The sequence below is a fragment of the Oreochromis niloticus genome, linkage group LG22 (genome assembly GCF_001858045.2).
Source record: "Oreochromis niloticus isolate F11D_XX linkage group LG22, O_niloticus_UMD_NMBU, whole genome shotgun sequence".
In the NCBI taxonomy this organism is placed as follows: Eukaryota; Metazoa; Chordata; class Actinopteri; order Cichliformes; family Cichlidae; genus Oreochromis; species Oreochromis niloticus.
The window spans coordinates 30,784,769-30,804,327 of NC_031985.2; the positions used below are offsets into that span (position 1 = coordinate 30,784,769).

General features: G+C 38.8%; 1 protein-coding gene across 2 annotated transcripts in view; it reads left to right on the forward strand.

Moving 5' to 3' along the window:
- LOC102080073 (macrophage mannose receptor 1-like) overlaps window positions 1–19,280 on the forward strand; it is a 29,854-nt gene extending 10,574 nt beyond the window's left edge. The window contains exons 1-6 of one of the 2 annotated variants that reach the window (XM_005450770.4): window positions 14,953–15,066; window positions 16,225–16,279; window positions 17,343–17,735; window positions 17,832–18,179; window positions 18,312–18,388; window positions 18,467–19,280. In XM_005450770.4, the coding sequence (XP_005450827.2) occupies window positions 14,989–15,066; window positions 16,225–16,279; window positions 17,343–17,735; window positions 17,832–18,179; window positions 18,312–18,388; window positions 18,467–18,529 (1,014 nt within the window). In that variant the 5' untranslated portion in view covers window positions 14,953–14,988 and the 3' untranslated portion in view covers window positions 18,530–19,280. Of the gene's footprint in view, window positions 1–14,952; window positions 15,067–16,224; window positions 16,280–17,339; window positions 17,736–17,831 lie in introns of those variants that run through there. The other variant, XM_025902573.1, reaches the window with a different exon arrangement.
- Window positions 19,281–19,559: the final 279 nt, after the last annotated feature.

The following is a 19,559-nucleotide window of genomic DNA, read 5'->3' on the forward strand; positions in this document are numbered from 1 at the left end:
AAAAATTTAACCCACATCTATGATAGTCTACATTATCCAAGCTTTTCAGTGTTTTTAAATTAAAGAATAGTAAAATTGAACTCTTACCCACAATACATTTACAAGCACGTACAAAACATAACAATATTTTGTTAAATCATAAATATGCAAACTCAAATGCATGCAAACTGTTCAGTGCATCAAACCACAAGATCAGGAAAATGCATTGCACAGTTTTCCAAGGGATGAGCTGTCAGGCCAGCCTCTTTCAAGGCTTTTCCTACATTTCTGTTAACATCCACCCAAATACTGTAACAGGCAAGGATTAACCTTTATATACTGTGTGAATTTAAAAATAATACTGAATACTTAACAGTGGCTATTTAGTGCAGACACAGTGTGAAAAAATATTTACCTTAAGACATTAAACCTGTCTCTGGAATCATGCTACTGTAGCTTGCGTTGGTTCAAAGAAGCTAACATACCTCCATAATGTTCCCCAACGTTCCCTGTGCTCACAGCGATACCCCAAAGTGAGTCCTGCCTCTGGCGAACAGCATCTTTCCCACCTAGCTACACTTGTGTGATTCAGTGTTAAGTGTCTTAACACACAACAATGAAACATTCCTCTGAAAATGGTCAAGAACCACGACTGGACTGAAAATGAGTGAAAAAGCAGGCAGTGTCCAAAGAAAAGCTCTAAAAGAGCACTTTGAAGTCTGGCTCCTTGGAAGCAAAATATAAAGAAACGAGCGGTGACTTTAGCATTTTGCAGAGCACTGTATGTACTAAGTTAGCACTGATTTACAGAAGGTTTGCTGCCTCAAAAAACTACTACAGAGACATGAAAACATGGAGTGTCTTTCCCTCATACATCACACATTTAACAAGTAAAGCAGTTTTTCAAAAAGAGAACTAATGACACAGAACAGCACCTCCTGCCAACTCTTGTACTAATATCTCATTAGCCGTTAAGCTATTTTTTATGTTCTTTGTGTCTTCTCATTCTGCCGTGAATTCTGTTAGTTTATTCGCCTTTATGTATTTATAAGATTTTGAATTATGATGTAATATTTGCTTTCGTGGACCCAGGAAAGAATAGTTGCTATATTTCTAGCAGCTAATGGGGGTCCAAATAAATAAATGTGAGTGATTCTGCCCAAGGCACATGTTCTTATCAAGAGGATGCACCAGGCTGGAGTAGCAGTTTCTGTCATTTTAATGAGTGTTTGTGGAGAGCAACCACAACTTACAATTGTACAAATAATGGAGACATGTACAGAGAATGCTAATGTATTCCCGTGGATTTCTTGAACATGACTGGAAAGGCTCGCTTGTGTGGGGAAAAAAATTCGACACCTCTGAGAAACGGGTTTTAACACAAAGCAAGCATGAGTAAATGAGAGCAAACAATGCTGTGCTCCCAGAAGTTTCCACCAAGTACAATTTCACATCTATTTATTCTTGTTCTGGATAGGTATATACTAAAAGGAAGAAATTACTTGAGGATGAGGTAAATAGTGGATATTGGCTCTTGTAACATATCCAGGGGGAAGGAAAAACAACACGAGCAGGAAGATGTAGAAAAAAGACACAGATATGAGTGAAAGCGACCCAGAAAATCCACAAGCAAGTCACAGAGCTGTCTTGGATAACCGTACATACAAATGGAGCCTCATGTCATTCTGCTTGGCTCTTTTTAACTTATTGCAACTCCGAGGTGTTTTTCACTCTGTAGGACGCAGCCGAGTGTCTCAAACTGACTGAAGCAGGCCGTGAATTTGACTGCAGCCCAGCACACTGTGTTGACAAAACCCACAGCAATGATGATAACACTACTATGTTCATGTGGGAAGAGAATTATCCGTGTTTGTTTTTAGCCTCATGGCTGAGAAAATGTATTTCATAATGTAAGTAGCTGGCCGCTGCCTTAAGTAGCATGTGGTAAGTAGCAGGCTATATAAATAATATACAAACATATTTTTAAGTCTCCAGTGACAAAATATTCCAGCAGGCAGTGTTTCCACATCCTGCATATGTATGTATTTATATGCATCTAACAACAATACTCTGGGAGGTATTGAATGATTAGTGATTTATGGTTCACTGACAGGTTCAAAACAATAATCTGTTGGGGAAGTTTTACGTGGGACTACTGCTGGGACAGAATCAACAGAAACAACATCCAAAAGCAGGAAACAGAAAATTATGTAAATTGAAAAATTTGAATCTTGAACCTTTTAAAGCCTGAACCATGAAATAACTGCCAGAAAATTCATTTTTTTGCAAATGGAATTGTAATTAAACCTTTTGCCAAATTTAAAATTAATTAATTAATTTGCATAGATGAGTTTTAATTTGTGTCATATTTGCTACACTTTGCTGCAACATTTCTTTGCTTTGCATTTATTGCTTAAAAATGTATTCTGCAATTTATTTAGTTTTTTCAGGGAAAAAAATCACACTGATGATGTAGAAGTCTTAAAAGCTTACTGAAGCTACATCTATCAAATAGGATATAACATTAAGGTATTAAACCACCCTGATGTTATATCCCTGTAGGTAGCCAACAGGGAAGAAAAAAAGGCAAAAGGGCAAATTCTAAAAAATTGTTAAATTAAGAAGCATGATGAAAACTAACTGCTATCAAAAGCCAAGGCTCATTGACATGATAGTTTCTTTGTCCATCTTTTATATGGTTACGGAGTTAGTATGTATAGTCTGTGACATATATAGTGATAACTGATAACTGAACACAGAGAGAAAAGTGTTAAAGACAGGAAGTGAAAAGACTTCAGAGGGAAAAACAAATCAAAGCAAAAACAGGAAATTACTTGACACCATGAATTGACAACCATGTTTGTCCAAATGGAGTGACTGAACCAGCCTGTAAGAGGTAATACCAAGAATGTTTTATACAAATAAATCAAGAATTACAGAACCACTGGCTCGTGTGCAATATTATGGAAAAGCCTAAGGGTGTATTTGGTGATGGTAGTTTAAAGGAAAACTTTATTGTTTTTTTTTTTTTAGAAGTGTATGTGTTCACAGATAAAGGAGAAGGCTACGTATTCTACATGCTTGTGTGCTCAGTACAGACAGGGAGGAAACAGCTAATGAAACTCTTGTTGGGTCGGTGTTCCCACAAGTTCTAGAGACTTATTCATCATGAAAGAAAACAAGACAGTCAGCGATCGATCGATTACTTGCGCAAGGGAGGCCTGTGTGTCCAGCATGAAAATGACCCCGACGATGGCCTCCTCCTGCTGCCTTTTATTGAGAGACAGTTCACACAGCAAAGCAACGCCCACATGGTTCTAAGACAAGGCTTTGTATGTATATGTGTGAACTTCTGTATGTAAGTAAGAATGTGTGTGTGTGTGTGTGTGTGTGTGTGTGTGTGTGTGTGTGTGTGTTTTGGGGGTGCGTTTGTGTGACCTCCTGATGACCAAAAGGGTCATAAAAGCAGGAAGCTTACAACACAAGAAACAGATCTCTCAGATAGGATGTATCTACAATAAAACCTCCCCCAACACAAAGTGGTTAGAGGTGTTCAGGATCAAAGGAATGGCTTTGATAATACTGCTTGAAATAAGACTGTACAAATTTAAGAAACACAATGGCAACATTCAACAATTAGACCTAACAACTCTTTTTTATGTATATTTTCTAATCTACTTGCCAAACTAATAAGAGTTTTGTTTATTTTGCTAGCCGGTCTTTAAGTGATGACGTATTAGCCCTGCTTCCTGGTCCAAGCTACTCTGCGTTTATTAGGGCTGTTATATTTTTAACATGTTTTAATGCTTTGTATCTTGTTCTGTTTAATCTGAAAAAGCCCCTAAAAAAGTCAGTGATCACTGTTGGCCTCTCTTGGTTTTTATTACCACTACTCATTTCAAAGCTCAGTTTTTAAAACCTTACGATGTAACTACAGCTCAGTCCATACAGCAGTATATTAATGACTAACCTCATATTGTGGATGGATTATCTCAGTTGTCTCCTGACTGAAGTTTGGTCCGTTTACAGCATCCTGCCATGCGATTGCATTTGTCCCTAACCATCAGGAACCCTCACATTAACTTTCATTGAGTGGAAAAAAGTTAGCGTTCATCCTCCAGCTTCACTGTGCTAATGTGTTTATATTATGCTAACGATAGCTGTGTAGCTAGCCACCACGTAGCACATCATTATATACCAGCTAGTCCAACTTCAGTAACCCTACAAACCTCACTGCTGTTTAGTTTTCTGTCTTCATGTATGTCGGAAGTGACAGTAGAGCTGTACTTTTTAATTTTTTCAGAAATCTCTCAGTCAGAACATGGTATATTTTGTTTAGGTGGAAACTAGCGAGCTAGCTCCTTGCTAACTTCTAACTCTGTTAAATTTCATAAATCTTGTTTTCATGGATGCCTGTAGGTTAAACTTAATTATTACACCTGGTAAAGCAGCAACACTGATCATTTTATTAAAGATTAAAAAATTTAGACAGTTTTCAACTCTCAGTAATGCCATGTTGTTCCTTTGAATTTGGGACCTAAAGCGGAGTTTGGACCCGGAAACGGCTAATGACGTCATACTTAAAGACCGGATTAAAGGTAGAGTTTGGTTGGTTAAACTTTACTCAGAAGCTTAGCAAGCATGAGTGCTATTGTTTGGTTTTTGGCTGCTTGTTAAAAGTTCTGTTTGTCTTTTTAAGTTATTGTTCAGTAACACTTGTTTCCCACTTTAGTATATTTTGGTTTGTTTTCCATGTGAAAGCACAGAGGAAGATGTTAACTGGTTCCTATTTGTCACTCAGTAGGAGTGACTGATGACATCAAATGGATCATAAACAGTGTCAGCAGTCTCACACTGCTTAAAGGATCAGGCCATGTTAGCCACTGGCAGAAGCAGGCGGACTCTTTCTGCAGCAAAATTAACCTGAAAACAGCATAAACAAGGGCAAGATTTTATTCTGGGCAATGAACTATACCTGTAAGCTAAAAACAGCGCTTTATTTTTATCACGTCTAGAAGACAAGAGCAAGGACAGAGAGTGCATCCAGTGGTTGTGCTAACAGAGAAGCAGCACAGAGCTTCTCGTGCCCCTGTCACAGCTCACCTGCTCTTGACCTCTTTGTGGAGGCAGACCACACAGCTGGGTCAGCTGAGAAGCCTTTGTGACCCGCACAGACAGCTCCTCACTCCTGAACATGCAAATAGGCCCAGTGGCTCCGCCCTGGCTTGCGCTTGGGTAGAAATCCACTGACACCTCCATCTGTTTAGTGAAACGAAGCGAGGGAGCAGGTGGGCGAGGAAGAAGAGAGGAGAGCTGAGGAGAGAATAGGCAAATTGGTGTGACAGTGTCATGTGAAAAATCTTTTCGAGTGTGGTGTATGTGTGGTGCAAATTATGCCACGAGTGCTTGTGTAAAAAAAATTTTTTTTGAATCTGGAACATTTTCATCTGGTGACATTTTTTCCAACCTGTCTGAGAGACTAAGGGGTTTGGTGACTGTATTACACTGGCTGTGAGTCACTATTCATCAGTCACACTTGTGCAACACACAGACAGCCTGCACATGAATTAAAAAATGCAGACAGAGGAATGAAATGGCTTTGGAAGGGTCACATTGACTCGTTTTTGTGTTCGATTAGAATAAATCGGCATCATTAACAACACCGTGATACAAGGAATGTGTTCCAGCGACCGTTTAAGATGAAGACATTTTTACTAAAACAGGCGTTCCGAGTATCTTTAGGTACATTTCTGCCTGTAGAGAACGATAATACGCTTAACCGGTTGTTACTGCAAAGACTAATGGCTATCCCACTTTCCCCATCCTCATTACAGTAGAAAGTGCCAGTCTTCCTTTACTTCTGTTGAACATGTTAGATGATTTCATAATCCTATTTGTGTGTGTAATTTCAGTGTCTTTGTGTAAAGTATGGAGCACGAGCTGGAAGTTGTAACTCTTATCCCCTGGAGCACCTTTGTACAGTACTAGCAACCACATTGTATTGTTACAGTGGACATGTTATGCTTTAACTCTAAGGAAAGTTTCAAAGAAATAAGTTAGAATTAATCCCTGTTAGACAAAAGTACATATTTTGAGACTGCTATGAATGCTGTGTTTCTCCAAGTTCTTAAAGAAACTAAAATATCTTGTTTCAAAGTCCATAAAGGCCAAAATAAACCGAAAAAGGATTATTTTGAAGCTACTCTGCCAGCTAAAATAGATACATAAAACTACTGGGCTACATACACATTACAGACACAGGAGCTGCTCAGCCACTGAATCCCATGCTGTGAAGCTCCCAGCGCACAGCTTTTGTACTGATGTTAATAACAGAAGAAGTTTGAAACTCTGTAGTTACTCAGTCAGCGTAGCGTTGATGACTTACTCACTCTGTGCTTCAGCCCTTTGCAACCCAACAGTCTAACTTTACTTGTTCTCCCATTCAGTAGCTGAACTACACTGATTCCTAAATGCTTCCATATTGGAATAATACTACTTACAGCTGATTGTGGAATATCTAGGAGTGAAGAAATTTCACAAACTGACTTGCTGTAAGGATGGCCGCTATAGCAGTACGCTTAAACTTAGTGAGCTCTTTAGGACGACTCATTCTTTTGCAAATGTTTGTAAAAGTAGACTGCATAATTTTATATATCTCTGGCAACGTTTCAAATATTAAGTGTGGCCCAATACTTTGTTCCAAACAGTGTATTTAATGTCTCTGACTGACTATAAGAGTTAGACATGGTTGCTGAGATATCAGCTATTGATTTCTGCCATGTTGAAGAGTTAGGGGCTGTCCAAATTCATAGGCTGCATCCTCTTGCGTACCCGACCTTCGCGATCTACGTGGGCCTGGTCCTCTGAAGGCCGGGCAGGCCGGAAGTGAACAACTGTGAAATTGGACGGTCTCGCCTTCAGTTTTGCGTCACCAGCTGTCTCGGTGGAGTTTAATAAACTCGGCCGTCTGCTCCTTGCTATCTAAGATCTAACAGGACACTGGCCTAAATTCTCGATCATCTCACACTTCTGTTTAATCAGTTTTCTGTTTGACTTTTATTCAGCTTTAATCTCAGCCAAACCGATTTTACTCACGAACAAATAAAACACTGAAAAAAACCAAACAATAACATTTTTAATTTATCTAAGTGACTTATAAATCATGTTTAACCTGAGTAGCGAAAGACCACGGGGGTTTGAAAACGATGTGCCACGAGTTCGCTGTTTTCACCCCGGCTAGCTATCGAGCTGGTGGGTAACAGACGTCTCCGAAAACATCGGAGCACTTTTGCAAATATGTGACATCTTGATAAACCGAGCAGATATTTGAAGTTTACACAGCTACATTCTCACCTGAAAATATGTTAAAAGTTTATTTTGTGACCCAGAAAGAGTAATAAGAGTAATATTAAAACTAAGTAGCTGCCACCATTGTTGGAAACTGGAATTGGCTGGGCCGCGCTATGAACACATGCAGCCTCAGGAGGATGCAGCCCATGAATTTGGACACCCCCAAAATATCAGCATTTTTAACTTTTCCTTATTGTTTTTTGGAACTAGAAATGGCCATATTTGGACAGGGTTGAGTGCTAAGTTGTCACATAACATTAGCATGTTAAATTAACAAATTAACTGTATAGGTGCAATCCACACTAGGATTTCACTCACTAAAACTGAAGCATAAAGTGTGTGTGCACCATAATATTTTTTGAATAATTTAATTTTTAGTGCTTCTGTCTATGGTCAAAGAGTAGGAAGAGTAGGAGAAGCAACTGCACAATGAAGGGTATACCAGTAAAACCACAGGGAAGTGTGATGTTTGTGTTTCTCACACATGATTCCCATTTTCTTAAATCTTTTAATATATTTATTTCTTGAACAAGCTGTCACTGCTCAATGAGATCCTCTGATTGAGTTCAGGCTAATTGTTTTTACTTTCAATAGTAGTTTAAGTGTTTATTCCTGGCTTTGAAAAACTCTTGAATTGAGTCCGCTCCAGCTGTGCCCGTTGAGCTCTTCTGGCATCTGGCATCGACACTGCAGAACAAACACACCTGGAGCTGAAGTGAGTATGGTGGCATTTGCCTGCAGTGCTGAAATCAACAGAATGTGAGAAGCTGCCAAAGTGATTTTGTTTTGGAGTAAATTGCTGGTCTTAGCCTGCCATTGCAATTTCCCTTGCCACTTCACTGTACCGTGTTTGCTTTCTGCATGAGATGCAGGCACTATGCTGTTTGAGAGATCACTTACATGTTTCTGTTTCTGTTCTGTCACCCTGCAAAATTCTTGAAGTCCATATACAGCTAACTCCATAAGTATTGGACACAGAGACCATTTTGTAGTCTTGCATCTGTAGATGACCACAATAGATGTCAAGTAAATTAATGAAGTGAAGATCCAGGACTTATGTCTCCAGATAAGCATGTTGCTAGAGTTGGAGACTGGCACAGACTCAAAGAGTGGAGCAGGTCTCTAACTGAAATTGTAGCCTCAGTCATAATTGGACTGCTAGCTAAACTCAACACCATTCATACAGTTTAACACTTGAGCCTAGCGTTAGCTGGCATAATGATAGCTTAGCTAACAGCTTGTTAGCATTTGCTGTCAGCAGTCCAGTCACATGTCTGATTGGCTTAAAATTAATAATTGCAAAAATCTCAGGCATAAATAAGCATTTTGTATGCATGTTTTTGTCCATTAGATCCCTAACTTCAGTTCAGATGATGAGGCTTGAGGTGAGCAGGATGGTGGAGGAAGCAATTTTATGTATCATGTCAGTGCATGTTAAGCCTTTTTGTCTTGTTACATATGGGCTCAAATTGCGGTCATAAATATTTTGTACTTGTAAATCAGGATTTGTATGTGTAAAAAGAATTTGTGTGTGCGTAAAAAAGATTTGTGTGTGGACTTAGCCAAAAAATATGTGTGAAACTCTGCACTCAAGTTTCAAGTTACAAGTACGAATTTTGACCCTATTTTTCTTCCTTTCATCTGATTGGTCAATGTCATGTCAATCACAAATGGAAGGTTATTTGCTACTTCAATATGATTTTTTTTCTTTTTCACCGAGTTAAAAAACAAAAAACAAACAAACAAAAAAAACACTACAGCAAACACTGCATGTTATGATTCGGACTTGTTAACAATCAGAGAACAGATGGGTTTGGCTGTCGGAGGGGCGCTTTTTTGAACTGCAGGTCCTTGAAGGGTAATACAGTTTGAGGCTGGAGGATCTCTATATAAATATCCGATAGAAGCTAGGTCCCCTAACTTTCAGTAGCTACTGAAAGGATAAAGTTGTGGTATATCAGTGGTTAGAAATACCATTATTACTTTAGGATTAGTTTAACACAAAGTCAGGGCTGACCCAGGAGCATTACTGTGAGTCACAGTGCGCAGCATAAAGGTCCTTTCACATCGGACGCAGCATGTGCTGCTAATGCTAACTAAAAGCCAAGGATCCAGAATTTGTTGCGCTGGCTGCTGAGCTCTGTGGTTTTTTGCAGCAGCTCTATGTGTACTAGATGCACCTGCTCCTTGTCGTTTCTATCTCTGAATTTATGTCCTCTTCAAGAGTTTCTGTTTTTTTTGCTGGTTCTTCAAATGTTCAATAAAAACATGTATGCTAATTCATAACGAAGAAATGCAACTATCCCCACTAGTGAAGACTGTCATTTCCACAACACTGCCCCCCCCCGATGTCCGCAGCGCTGTTGAAAAGGCTCTGGAGGTCCCTGCATTAAGCACGTAAGCCTGTGACACAAAAATGACAAAACTCAGACCACCACAGACTGTTTTCCTTCGTGGTGATGAAGGAAAAGGCTGGGCTGGCAAGTAAAAGGGCATTTATTCCCTTCAAGGACCTAAAGCTCCATAAAGCATCCCTCCAATAGCCAAACCCATCTGTTCTCTGATTGGATAGTTAAATTTGTGATTGACATGACATTGGCCAATCAGATGAAAGGAAGAAAATTAGGGTCAAAATTCATACTTGTAACTTGAAACTAGAGTGCAGAGTTTCACATGTATTTTTTGGTCCACACACAAATCTTTTTTATGCACACACAAATTCTTTTTACACATACAAATCTTTTTTACACACACAAATTCCTTTTACACATACAAATCCTGATTTACAAGTACAAAACTGATTTACAAGTACAAAATATTTATGACCACAATTTGAGCCCATACTTACATCCCACACGATTTGTAGCTCCTGACCATATCAGAAGATATATGATAATTGCTAATGTGAGTGTCCTTACATTAGCCTGGCTTGTCGCTAGGAGATAGCATTCTCATTTGGGCTAACACGGCAAAGTGGAGGGATGCAGCGAGATGTCATAAGGTTGCATCAACAGGACTTCATGTAGGTGGTGAACACAGTGTCCAGTTTGCTACTAACAGTTTTAGTTATAAAATGAGTGCTTTTGGGTGCTGGAGCTACTGCTGTTAGCATGCCGTCACAGAGGACTCAGACAACATACAGCAAAAGCCCTTCTCCATGACTAGTGCACGCACAGCAGAGAGGTAGGTTCCCTGAGAGGCCTACGTCACCCTGGACCTACATCACAGATATATTACTACTCAGACTAGCTTCCTAAAGAAAATTGTTCTACCTGTAACAATATGTACTTGCACATCATGCTGTTAAATAGCCACCAGGTATGGCAAGGTAGCTTCGGCTTTTTGACACCCCAGGCCCAGCATGAGTCACACAGTCACTCTGAACCTTTGTAGACTATTTCATAGACAAGGTTGGAAACTCACATCTGACTTCTCAGCAGCACAAACACCTGAATTACCTGAAGAAATGTTGCACTATGATATCGCCTTTAGCAGGATTAGATACATAGTAGCACATTGTAAATGGTTTTTAATTTCAGGCATTGCTGGTTTGATTCCCAACATTTAAGCCACAGCTCTATTTTAGCCTGATCAAATATAATTTTTCTTCACTCATTCATTTTGCTGGTGTGTCAAAAACAGTTCCTTTTTTGTCATTTGGCTGAAGTGTTGAAGTAGTGCAGGCTTAATTCAGTTTCATCATAATTTGCTTTAATTTGACACACACCTGCCATCCACCCGAGTGAGGAAAGATTCATGAAAGACACTGAAGTTTCCTCTTAGTTGATGAGAGATCAAGAGAGAATTACAATGACATTGGTTTCCTCTGATCTTCCTAAACTGGTAAGAGAATAAAGGGAACTGTGGAGAGGAATCAGAGCAATTACTGGTCACATGAAATGAAAATTAGAATCATCATTGATTTAATGATGATGACTTCTTTTAAAATAATGAGCTCAACAGGTAACATGCTACAGCAACAACTTTTACCTCAGCAATTTTATCTTTCTTTTGAGATCCAACCATCAACAGTGAAGACCGAGATCCAGCTCAAACATCACTGCTGTCCCAGGGTCTGTGGCTCTTGGCTGGGGTACACCTCCATCTAGGTCAACAGCCCCGGCTCTGTACTGACAGCTGATAGCACAATGAGACCAGTAGTGTTATAGGCTCGTGGCCTGGGCTCAGCCAGCTTCATGTCTACCTGTGCCAGCTGCTGGCCAGAGGGCTTGTCTCCTAGAGATTAATGATCCCTGGTGTTCCACAGAGTAGGCCACTCCTTGAGTGTGAAATACACCTCCCCTGCCTGGCTGGAGTTCTGATTTATTTGTGTCTGCATGCCTGCCCTCGGTGTCTGCAGGGGGCTTGTTTGAGGCATTTTTTTCCTCCTTTGTCTTTCCACCGTCACTACTTGATCAAAATGCTAATGAGTAAAAAATCAAACTAATCTCTCCCAAAATGATGTGAATGTGTTTTTTGCTGATTTGGTCATGCATGAGTCTGTTTGAATCACATATTAAATCTGAATAGGTGAGGAAAAATGCTCTTTTTTTCCTCGATGTTGTTGCAGGATTGTGCGCTTTTAGAAACAATAAACATTTTCAGAAATTGCACCAATATTGGATTGCTCACTTTAAGTGGAATGACTGCAAACCTCCCACACAATTCAGCTTTAAACTACAAGAATGTGTCTCTAGTGTTTCCTGAATTTTCCTCCTTTATTATGATTCACTTAATATTAGTTTGAGTCTCAGGGACACGATGACTTCTAAGAGAACACCATCCTATAGTTATAGAAATGGTTACTCAAATACCCAAGCTAGTACTTATATGGTAAAATGACACAAAAGAGGAATTGGGATAATGGTTTATTCATATCTAGTTTCTAGAAAATGTGCTCCTGTGAAGATCCAAGTAGCATATAAGGGGATCCATGTGTTTTAGTAGAGCATTCTGTCTACATATCTATGAATCCTTTATTTATACACACAAGGCACAGGTGGTAATGATGATCTAGCAGAGCAGATCAAGATGTTACCCATCTTCCCATCATCATCATATCCAGTACACTTATAAACCTTTTTAAAGCAGTTTTACAGTAGTCACATGTAGTCACTTGTTTACACTCTCACTGTGGTGAAATTGATTTCCATTTCAGTCAACATCTTTAAATTACGGGATAAAAAAAACATCACAACCTTCTAGTCAACATGAATGTCATAGCCATACAAATCCATAATCCATGAAACAAAGGGCACTTCAGCAGCCTAAAGATTAAGATGCATACCATCAAATTCATTGTCCACTGGTTATCTTCCAGTTAGCGACCTTGAGTGCATGTAATACCACTCTCTCCTCATATGTCAAAGACACTGACATACTGAAACTTGAAAGTTTTTTTTCCTGTAGTTATGCTTGTTTCCATGCATACTGAAAACACAAATTCCCACTTAAAAAGGCCAAAACTTTGAGCCATCACGTTTGTTAAATGCCAATAAATACCACAAAGCTGAGAATCTCTTCTATTTCACTCTCAGCATAACTGAACCATTTCCAGTCCTGTAAAAAGAAAAAATGCTGTTTAAAACAGGTTGCCCATAAACAAACAGTACAAAACTTCCAAAGCATTCAAATGACAGGCAAAATCTTGTGCTGTAATCCGCATGTGACTTCTTGTTATTACCATCACGCATGGATTTGTTTGCATTTGTATTTGCTTGTTTTAATAGTATGATTTTCCTTATAATTTGCATTGACCTGAAAGCAACAACCACACAATAGTGACTACATGACCAAAAATGAGGTTACATAGAGGTCAACAGAGCCCCAAGCCCAGTCCTTGCCATTTTTACATGCTCTAAAATAAGCTGACATTTTCTGTGGAGGACGAGGAAACAGAACGGTGATCAACAATTTTGGAGGAAGGGATTCAAAAACATCATTTCTTTTTTATTGCAGCAAGGACAACAAGAAGAAAAAAAAGGCCAACAGCTATCCACCGCTGCAAACACAGGATCAAAGCTTTCCAGGCAACTGCAAAGACAAAATGCTAACACATAGCTAGCAGTGGGCAACCCTGGGACCAGAATGATGAAAAGCTCGGTGTATGCTGACCCCAACCAAGCACCCAAAGCTTGATTTTCAACAGGCAACAAATGTAATGTATCAAATGTAACAAATGTACCTGTTGCTTGTTAAACAGTAGAATTTTTCAATCTTGTCTGGTTTGTGGCAATTCTTAATCAGTAAAAGAAAGATGTTGTGAGTGTGTCCTCATTAGGACATAGATTTGGGCATTGTGTGGGCATGTAGCCTAAGAATTATATTGTTTACTTAATAATTACGTGTCCATCAGTTTTTAAAAAAAATATGTGTACATATGATATCTAATCAATGATGACCCTGGCTCTAACCCCAAACCAGAGAAGTAAATTTTAATTCCGATACAACTGATTTATTGACTGATCACATGTAAAATGATAGACCAGACAAATCTATAGGAAGTGTATTTTTTTGTTTGTTTCAGGTATTGGTAGTGTGTTTTAGATCACTGTTATCCCATCAGATGTTTTCCCGATGGCATTGCATGGTGGACCAAAGTCTGACGGTACTTTTCTGCAGTCATAATTAGATCAGTTTTGAAAGATAACCAACACCACTGCCTGAAATACAGCTCCACATCATAACAAAGTCTCCACTGTGTTTTACAAATGGGCATTCTCCTGATCACTGACAATGATTGGAACCAAAAACTTTAAATTTGGATTCATTACTCCATAAGATCATTTATAGAATTGGACTGGAAAGTGTAGTTGAATGCTATCAAAGGGAGAGAAAGTAATTATAACTGAGGGGATTGCAGTACCACAAGGCAACATGGCAGACATCGAGGGTAGATACATGTACCTTGGAATCTACCAGTCAAATGGGAACCATGAAGAGGCCACTAGGAAAGCTGCGAACTGAATATGAATAACAATATCAGGGCAATCAACACCTACACCCTTGCTGACTGTCAGGATAATAAGCTGGCCAGAGGAGGAGAGCCGCTAACATCAAAGACAAGCTCCTTACCATGTGTGGAGGGTTTCACCCCAAGTCCAGCACCCTGAGACTGTGCACTCAGCAAATGGAAGGAGAGTGTCACAACAACCCCAGGATGAAGCCACAAAGATCTATGAGTGGATCAGGAAGACTGCCACAACTGACCAAGTGCTTAGTGAATACCTCAGGCAGTAGAAGCCTGATAGAGAAAAGGAGTAAGAAGAGGAACCATCAGGGAAGGACAGGCCGCTGCACTGCATACAGTGGCTGGACAAAGCTGGATTGAAAGATGGCAAGAAAACACTAATCATCACAGCACAGGAACAAGCTCTGAGCAAAAGATCCATAGAGGCTCGGGTCTACTGCACCAGGCAACACACCAGATGCAGGCTGTGAAAAGTTGCCCCTGAGACAATCCAGCACATAACAGCAGGGTGCAAGAGACTAGCAAGCAGTGCATACATGGAACGCCATTACAAAGTGGCTGGCAGAGTATCCAGAAATATCTATGTGTGTGTGTGTGTGTTTACATTTAAAGAGTCTGCTACTGCTTTCTTTCCTTTTTTCAGTCACATGACATTGGGTACCTCCTCATTTGCTTGAAAAATAAATGAAATGATCAGGCAAAAACCTCATTCATTTCACTCAGATCATTTTACATGCTGTCAAGGCAGAAGGAAAGCAGAGTGTCAGGTAGGATTAGCAGCATTTATTTGAAAGCTCTTGTTAAAACATGTAGATCTTTCAGTTTATCATTTCTGGACGTAGCTGATATAAATGCAAAGACATTATAGACTTGAATTAGTCTAAAGTACATAAAATGAGCCATCCGGTCAAATACTGAGATAAAGCACTTAGTTAATGATAAATGGAGCAAAAACATTACTAATGTTGAATATACATGTGAAGAACATAATAGGAAATTTTAAAAAAGCTGTATTCTGGTTAACCTGCTGCTCTCAGGTCAGTGGTATTAAAGACAGATATGAAATGGCTTATAGATACAGATTAATGTAATTTAGGTACTTCATTTGTTTATAATGCAGTTTTAAAAGTAGCACTCTTGCAGTTTGGATCCAGAGTCATGCCTTTCTATGCATAGTTCTAGCCAATAAGGCTGTTAGATTTAAAACTTACCAATGACATGATTTTCTTTTGGCAAACTATATTTTAATCCAACTTTCATGAGTGAAATTCCAATGTAGACTTTCTCTTTTCGGACTTTCTCTGCTTTTCTCTTGCTATAACTAAAATGATTATAACTACTGAAGCGCTATTTAGACAGAACTGTAGTTTTAAGTTTGACTTTTTTGACACATCAAAAGCCAAAAATCTCAGACAAAAGCAAACATGAAGAAAAGTGATCCAGCAGCAGATTTTTATAGTAGGCAAACAGTTCAGTGAAAATATACAGACTTTAGATGAAATAGTGTTCATAAGAAATACTGTATATTGGCTGGTTGGAGACTTGCATACTGTCAAAAGGATGGACAAATGTCAAAATACATTGGAAGAACAGCCAGAGTTACCATGAGAACGGGGATGGTGAACCACTTAAAGCTTAAAACATGCCGTGCCGTCTTAACTTTCAAACAACGCAAACATTCGAAAATAAAGATAAGTCATCAATCTTCTTGTGGGGTGGTGGGGCGGGTGTGCGTGTTCAAAATACTGATTCTATATCAATGTGTATGTTAATGTTAAAATGTAACTATTCAAATCTGTCATTTTGTTTCTGAATTGTTAATTCTAATATTGGAGATCAAGGTCTGCATCATAGTGACAAAGATTATTATGCAGATGATTATAATCATGGTGAAATAATAATGATGATGACTATGTCTGTTATAGAGAATGAAGCCAAGAATGGGAGAAATAAACATACTGGTCCTCCTGTTGCTGTCAGGTCAGTAAATATCTCAGATATAAGAACTACAGTTTATAGACTTACTGATAAAGTCTTTCTTTGAGTATGTATGAAAGGTTTTGATAGAAAATATTGGGCTCTTGAAGGTCTGCTGCACAACGTTTATTATTATAACAGCTTAACTGATAAGAAATCAGGAAGAATTATGATTTCTGCCAGGAATAAATGTACACACGGGTATATTTGAGGGTTATAGTTAGGTACAGCTGTTCAATTTCTTCTGTCTAAAGTATCTGGAAAAGTGTAATGTAAATATCCAGTGATCAGCAGTTGTCTGGGTAAATATTTTTTGTTGATGCCAGAAGTGCAAGAAGAATCTCTAGACTACTTTAAGGTAATAACCACTTACTACAACTCATTACGAGGTACAAGAGCATATACACAACATATCGAATCCTGAACTAAATGAGCTCCAGGAGCAGGAGACCATAACAGTTACCAGTCCTGTCAGCTAAGAACAGGAAACCGAGGCTACACTTTGCACAGATTTAAGAAAAAGTTTGGAAAAATGTTGCGTTGTCTGAATTCTGCAACTTTCATATAGTAGGGTCAGAATGTGCCTTAAACAACATGAAAGCATGAATAAATCCTGGCTTGTGTCACTTACTATACTGGTTTCTTGAACATGTCAGTGAGTTTATTGGATGTACATCCGAGTAATTGGCAAGAACTGTGTGATGTCACTAAATTCATAACGCAGTGTAATGCAGTGACCTTAAGTGTCCATCAAAGCGACTAATCACATCAGGACCGCGTCCTCCTTTGGGCTCAGCCTCCAAAAGTAAGTTTATTTGCACAAGCAGGATTTCTCTCCCAGCGGAGAGACTTACCTGCGAGAGCGTGAAAATGAATTTTTACCTTGTTTTATGTTTTAGAATTAAAGTTAAGAATTTTTTGGTTGTTCTTTTGTTTGTTCACTTGGTCTCCCCAATACTGCATTTAGAGTTTTGGAGTATCAACCATGTACATTGATTGTACATGGTTGCACAAACATTATTACTGTATGTACTGTATGCTGTATGCTTTTTCTGTTTCTCAGCAGGACTTTCTACTTCTTTTCCGTACTCCAGAGAATATCACTTTGTGAACCAGAGAATGAGCTGGACTGAAGCTCAACGTTGCTGCAGAGAAAATTTTACTGACCTGGTCACCATCTTCAACAGTGACATCAACGAGTTGCTTATGACAATGGTACAAAACAGAAATGACATCAGTGTTGCTGGAGCATGGATAGGGCTCTATGATAATGTTTACAGCTGGAAGTGGTCCATGGGGGATAAGAGTATTTATATTGACGGAAAACATGAATTTTTGACCTGGTTTAAAGGTCAGCCAAACAATTTAAATGGAAATCAACACTGTATGGTAATTGAAGGAACAAAAGAGTTGAACGATGCGCCTTGTGATACTCCTTACCCTTTCCTATGTTTTGATGGTAAGAAAAGGTTTAAGGACTTATGCCTACCAGTTTAAGATAACATGAGCACGATGCACCTGTTCTGACACCTGTTTTCTCTTAAACCTCTCAAAGCCAACAGTACAACAAGTTACGTCTTAGTGAAGGAAAAACAAACCTGGCCAAAAGCTCAGTCATACTGCAGGACACACCACACAGACCTGGCCAGCATAAGAAGCAATGAGGAAAAATCCAACATAGCTCTGGCCTTGACAGGATCAGGGTTTACACAGATACTGATCGGCCTCTACAGAGATCCCTGGACCTCCTGGTCTGACAACAGTACCTCCATGTTCACTAACTGGGGCCCTTCTCAGCCTAATAACTACTTATTACAACAATCCTGCGCACTGATTAATTTAGACTTGTGGAAATGGTATGATGGAGACTGCAACTCCAGATTCCCTTTCTACTGTTTCAAAGGTGAGGTCCTAAATACAAACAGTGTAGTATCCCGCCATTATGTGCTAATGCTAATGTTTTTCAATTTGTTGTTTTTGGTGTGTGTCTGTGTGTTCGTGTGTGTCTGTGTGTGTAATGCACTTAATTCTATAGCAGTAACAAAGCAAATGATACTGAAAGTTAAGACTCAGTCAGAGGCGAACATGAACAGTGCAGAGATCCAGCAGCAGGTAAGTATCTTATTGACAATGCATATTCAACTTCAGTCAACCCTGTTTAATATTTTTAATATGGAACATGTTCTCTAGCTGGAGACCCACATGCAAACAAAAGGACTGACAAACTTCAAGATACTTTGGAGGAGTGTCTAAAGTTACCATAAGAACCACCGACACGGGCAGGAGGCTTAACGGCACAGATGAACTCTGACCTGCTTAAAATTTGCATCCTTCACTGAGCTATTTTATCCTATAAATCTTATATTTTAGAGTGAATGTAATAATCAACGATTTTTCTTTTGAGCGTGCTGACATAGAAATAAATTATAGAGAAAAAACTGGAGTGACTCTGTGTTAGTGATGAATTTACATCAACTTTTAAATATTGCTTTATAATAACTTGATTTTTTCTGTTTGGTTTCTTTGTATTGCATATACTATTAGTGCCACAGTCTAAATGTTCCAACCTCACTGACCCTACTCACAGATTTTGATTCATGAAGGTTCAGGACTGTTCTTTTGTCAGGTTATGAGATGCATCAGGGCTCTCTTAGATAGTTCATACCCTTTATGCACACCTTCACGTCCACAGTTCATTTCAGGCTAAGCTGGGTGTGTATGAAAACAGGAGCAAACAGAACTGAAACTGTAAAGAGAGCCAATGCTTCACGTTACAAGAAAAAAGAACCTTTTTATAAACTCACAGGAGCATTTTCCTTTTACATCTTTGATAATTCATGTCATATCAAATCTGAGTAAAGACAAGAACACAGAAGATATTCAAGTTAAACAGTTTGTCCCAAAGGTTTCTCTGTGACGATAAGAACCAAACAATAACACAATAATGATGATGATATGTGACATCATTTGAGTCTGTGAGGGTTTAATTTTTAGGGTACATATGATTGGGTCAGATGCTACATGTAAAATAATGATTAAAATGAAAATGTATTATTTTAATAATATTCAATAAAATGATAAACAGGAGACCTGTAAATGCGTCTTTTTATATAATGAAATATTTATTTAAACTTCTGGAAGTCAATTGCAGCAGAAATTTAGAGCAAAGTGGAACAACTGTTTCATATTTTCATTCTAACCCACCTAATATTACCTTAAAAAGTCGTTAAAGAGTCGCAATAATTTTCATGAGAAAATCATACTATGACGCAGTTAAAGCCTT